The following is a 5,552-nucleotide window of genomic DNA, read 5'->3' on the forward strand; positions in this document are numbered from 1 at the left end:
CAAATTCTACGATTCTATGTTCTACCATAAGCTTTTGGTACAGAAACCCTGAGGACTTTCACTGTAACAGAGGCAGATCCTGCAATTGAACAGTCACACTTAAGGGCACAGAGTATGCATTTTACCTGTACAGGGAAGGCTCTCTCTTGAGTGTGTCTGCACTGACATGTTGTTCCATTAGACCGTACAAGAGGATAGGAAGGGAAGTGAAGCTGATATTGTACAGTGTTAGATACGCAGTATCGTATAAAGTCTGCAAAGGGAAAAGAATTCAATCAGCTGGTTTTAATTTCAAACCACAGCCCTCTGCGAGACACATGCTTGCAAATGAATGAGTCAACTTTCTCAGGAAAATGAAACCATAGCCATTCAGAATGGAGGCAGATATCATAGAACCAGCAAGGTTTGAGGAGACCACTAAGATCATCCAGTCCAACCATTAACCTGTCACTGTTGGAACCCCTAAACCCTAAAACAGATCCTCCAGTGCCAGATCCAGACACCTCTTCAATACTTCCAGGGATGGTGACTCCACCACCTCCCAGTGCCTGAACACCCTAACAGGGAAAACATTTCTCCTAGCGTCTAACATACATATATATCATCACTGCAACTTGCCCTCAAATCTACCACATCACTCCATAAAAAGAGTTCTTTAATTGCCAAAAACTATTTGGTGATCATTTATGCTGGAAGAAATGCTGTCCAAACCCCTTTTTTGGATTCAAAATTAGATTCAGCACTTAAAAGAATGTAATTAAACTAAATTTTCACCAACATATGTTTTCATATCTAAATCCCAGTGATGCTTGATAAAAACCTATGAAGTTTTCACTGGTGATTTAAAATTGAAACCAAACCAGACAGAAAACAGTTCTGCCATTTTTACTACTTCTGGAGCTTTCTTTTGAGACACTCCATAAATTCAAAGCACCAGTACTACTTTCTCCCAGTTAAATCATCCTCTTGTTCAATTCAATCCTGACAACTTCATCCTTTTCTTTTGGTCTAAATTCAGCCATTCCTTCCCCTTGTTTTTTGCTCTCTCCTTCAGAAGAAAGAAGAGGTCGATCTTTTCTGCAGAAATTAGATGAGAGCAAGAGAGAAAATAACCCAAAATTTAGGGAGGAGAAAACTGGATCCTCTCCAGAATGATGGCACTTTGCTGGTGAACAGCAGTTCACTTTTCCTCTATCTTTCCACTTTTATTTTCTCTTTTCCACTCTGCTGCTCTCAAGATGCTGCAGTTTGTTTGACATGTGTGCGACTCATGTCTGTACACACCAGAGAAGATTAGTTTTTCTTCCATTTCCCTCTAGATTCTAAAAATGAACAACTAGTTCAATTCCTTATCTCTCAGGATTTCCTCTGCCCATGTCCAATAAGCTTAAACCTACCTGACTCTACATTTCTCACAGCTATTTCACTTCGCATTACATTTTCTCTTCCTGTGTTCTTTGACTTTGAAAACAACATTACTTGGATGATAATTCACAAAACTGATTTCTGAGACTCAACTGCTGTTGCCACTGAAAACCAGAGGAACCCAAAGTGATGCTCTTCTTTTCCCACTAACACCAAGTTTCTCTCAGGAGGATCCATTTGGTGTTTAACAAATGCAAAGGAGAAAATGTGACAGTGAAAAAGAGCAACTCACCTGTTGTGAAAACCCACAGAAGAACTGATATAAAAACTGAGGAAAAATGAAGCAGACATTCTGAAAGACAAAGTGACAGTCATCAAGTGAAATTCCAGCACCAACTGATATGCTGTACAATGTTATAGCTGCCTCTATCACAGTTTTACAACACCACTAATAGCAAACAGTGCAGGAACTGCAGAAGAACTTGCAGATACTGAACATCAACAGTCACAGTGTAAGAACAACAGAATATTTTAAAACCAAACTTTTAAGGCTACAGTTTAGATGCAGAAAAAATACAAGGGCAATGAGGTTTGTGGTTGAGAAGCACAGTCCAGTTAAGACAAGGCAAATAAGGGACCATCCACAGGAGGACACCAACCATGACAAGGAAGCATGGACACTCTGGTCAACATGGTTTCCACCAAAGCCACTTTTAGATGTTTCTAGCTGTGACCTTCATCCTCTCCTAATTATATATACAGTCCAACATTGAAACCATTAATTATCCTCTGATGGTTAGAATGATAGAACCATCAAGGTTGGAGGAGACCTCTAAAATCATCGAGGCCAACCATTAACCTGCCACTCTGCTGTAATCTTTGTGTGATCTTCCATTGCTTGCTGAAAGAACTTTGGATCCTAAGACTGAGCAATGACAAAACTGTCTCACCAGGGGATGCTTATTGTACACTTTCTTCACCTACACTATCCTGGTGAATTTGGCATAACTTAATTTACATTAGTTTCCAAGTTCTCAGAAACTATTTCCAACTTGATTTCAAAGGCCACTGTAGAGACAACCACCCAGAAGCTAGTGGAAATAAGTAAAACAGTCTGAGATCAGATTTGTAGGAGAGAGAACAAAAAGACAAGGCATATTTTGGTTTTATACATAACGTATTTATAGAAAAACTGTTTCACTTACTGTTCAGGATAAAAACAATAATCTCATTTCAGCTTTGCATCTGGTACTCAACAAAATCTCTTTAACACAAACTGTATCTGGTTAGGGCTTACCATGTAAGTTTGTGAGGTGTTTGCAGTCAGAATAAGCATTCTCTTACCTTATAAAAGAAGTATTGCACAAGTTCAGATATCCTAATGTAATAAAAATGCCCATGAACAAGCAACATTTTTTTCAAATGTTTAAATTTAGGTATTGCATAGTCACTGTTTCTTGCTGCTTGACGACCTTCTTTGCCAATGATTCCTGGAAAACAATCATAAGGAAGCTATTTAATAATAGGAGGTCACATTGAACCATAGAACCATCTGCTAATTCCCTGAGGTACCTCAATCCCCACGTCAAGATCAACAATAAAGATGTCAAACAGGACTGGCCCCAACACTGAGCCTTGGGGAACATCACTAGTGACAGCCCCAACTGGATTTAGCTCCATTCACCACAGCTCTCTGAGCCATCAGACACTTTTTTACCCACTGAAGACTCCACCCATACAAGCCATGAGAGCCAGTTTTCCTACAAGTATGTTGTGGGACACAGTTTGAAATGCCTTGCTGAAATCCAGATAGATCACACCCACAGCCTTCCCTTCATCCACTAAGCAGGTCACTGTCATAGGAGGAGATCAGCTTGGTCTGGCAGGACCTTCCTTTCATAAATCCATGCTGGCTGGACATGATCCCCTGGCTGCTCTGCGTGTGCTGTGTGATGGCACTCAGGGTCCTCTCCTCTATGACCTTGCCCAGAACCAAGGCTAGGCTTACAGGCCTGGAGTTCCCTGGATCCTCTATCCAACCCTTCTTATAGATGGGTGTCATGTTTGCCAATTTCCAGTCACCCAGAACTTCTCCAGTTATCCAGGACTGTTGGGAGATGACTGCAAAGGGTTTAGCGAGTTCTTTTGACAGTTCCCTCATCACCCTGGGGTGAAGCTCATCAGGGCCCATGGACTTGTGAGTGCCCAATTGGCATAGCAAGTCATTAACCATCTCCTCCTGGATTACAGGGCTTCACTCCTCTCCCCATCACCAACTTCCAGCCCTAGGAGTTGGATGTCCTGAGGACTTGACATTAAAGACAGAGGCAAAGAAATCATTGAGTGCCTCTGCCTTATCCTCATCCCCTGTCACTGCACTACCCTCTGCATTTACCAACTGCTGGACACCCTCCTTGACCCTTCTGTTGCTCCCAATGGATTTATAAAACTTTATTTTGTTGTCCTTAACAGCTAAATCAAGTTCCAGCTGAGCTTTGCCCTCCTAATCTTCTCCCTACATGACTCTCTAGAGTCTTCCCATCTTGCCTGACACTCCTTCCAGAGATGACAGATTTATTTTCCCCCAAGCTGCAGCTTAAGTTCTCTCTTTAACCAGACTGGGGTTTTTCCTCAATGACTTGACTTCCTACACAGAGTCACATGCTCCTGAATGCTTAATGATTCCTTTTTGAAACACTCCCAAGTATCTCTCATACACTTCCTGGGATAAATGTGCTAGAATCTGTATATAAAATGTATCAGGTGATTCTTTGAGACTGCCTGTTTTTAAGAAATAAATGGGTTTTGCCATTCCACTTGGATTGATAGGCTAAAAAAGTGCACTTACCTATACCAACATGTGCTTCTAAAATCATACTGACATCATTTGCTCCATCACCAATTGCTAATGTGATAGGATGCTCCTTTGATAACTTAATTAGTTTTACAATCTGAAAAAAAAAAAAAAAGTGTTCAAAACTCTTTCCTGTAATGGGCCGTTTATTTTGCATGAGTGCACAACTAGCAATGTGGTTAAACAAGAGATTCTCTGAAGGGACAGAAAACTAACATTACCCAGAGAGGTCATGGATTCTCCCTCACTGGAGATATTCCAGAACCATCTGGGCACAACCCTGAGACATGTGGATTGGGAACTGCAGTGATAGGACAAGGGGTGCAACCTGTGCCAGTGTCTCACCACCCTCACAGGGAAAAACTTTTTTCTCACATCCAACCTAGACTTTCCCTCCTTCAGTTTGATCCTATTGCCTCTTGTCCTGTCCCTGCAGTTCCTAACACAAACTGCCTCTCTGGCTCCTTGTAGGCCCTTCAGAGATTGAAAAGTTGCTCTGAGGTCTCCACACAACCTTCTCTTCTCCAGGCTCAACAGCCCCAACTCCCTCAGCCTGTCCTCACAGGGGAGATGCTCAAATCCTCTTAGCAACTTCATGGCCTCCTCTGGACTTGCTCCAACAGTTCCATGTCGTTCTTATGTTGAGGGCACCAGAACTGTGTGCAGTATTCCAGGTGGTTCTCAGGAGAGCAGAGTAGTAGTAAATTAAGAGGGTTCCAGAGACAGAGTATAAAACCTCGAAGAAAGCCTGAAAAATTCTGTTTCTTAACTGTGCTGAAGTTTTTTCTTACCATTGTAGAGAAGATAATAGGACTTTGTATATATCTAAATACCACTGACATAGAAACTGGCCAAAACTTTGACTTCACATCTCTCCATTCCAAATGATCACCTCTGCACATTTGGTACAGTCAAGCTGCAACTAAAATCTTCTACAAACTTCCAGACAGTTAAAGTGCTGGTTAAATATCTTGGTTCATGTGAACAAGTGCTGCATGTGCTGCACTTGAGCACTGAGAAAAAGACACAACTGTCTGAGAGAAAAAAGAAGTGCATCTTCCAATGTCTGTTTCCTTTCAAAGCTTTTCAGGTAGACTGAGACGTTTCAGGAATGGAAGGATACAAACAACGAACACAACAGTCAGGAAGTATTTAAATATGATAAAGCACAGGTTTTTTTTGTCTGGATTCTTCTTTCTTGGCATTCCATTTAGGTTGAAAATGAGGAAAAATAGCACTCTAGAGTAATAAATAATGCAGGTTCTTGTAGCATCCAAGCTTGTTAGGTTAAAAAGAGCAGTTAGTTCAGTTCATTAAATATGTTCATTTATCA

General features: G+C 41.2%; 1 protein-coding gene across 1 annotated transcript in view; it reads right to left on the reverse strand.

Moving 5' to 3' along the window:
* Nucleotides 1–5,552, reverse strand: part of LOC103808901 (probable phospholipid-transporting ATPase IH) — a gene marked incomplete at both ends in the record, with an annotated part of 13,812 nt that overhangs the window by 3,983 nt on the left and 4,277 nt on the right. The window contains 4 exons of the mRNA XM_009081709.1: nt 126–253; nt 1,658–1,717; nt 2,710–2,855; nt 4,214–4,316. Coding sequence (XP_009079957.1) covers nt 126–253; nt 1,658–1,717; nt 2,710–2,855; nt 4,214–4,316 — 437 coding nt within the window. The remainder of the gene's footprint in view (nt 1–125; nt 254–1,657; nt 1,718–2,709; nt 2,856–4,213; nt 4,317–5,552) is intronic.

This window comes from Acanthisitta chloris, unplaced genomic scaffold, assembly GCF_000695815.1.
Source record: "Acanthisitta chloris isolate BGI_N310 unplaced genomic scaffold, ASM69581v1 scaffold21479, whole genome shotgun sequence".
Classification (NCBI taxonomy): Eukaryota; Metazoa; Chordata; class Aves; order Passeriformes; family Acanthisittidae; genus Acanthisitta; species Acanthisitta chloris.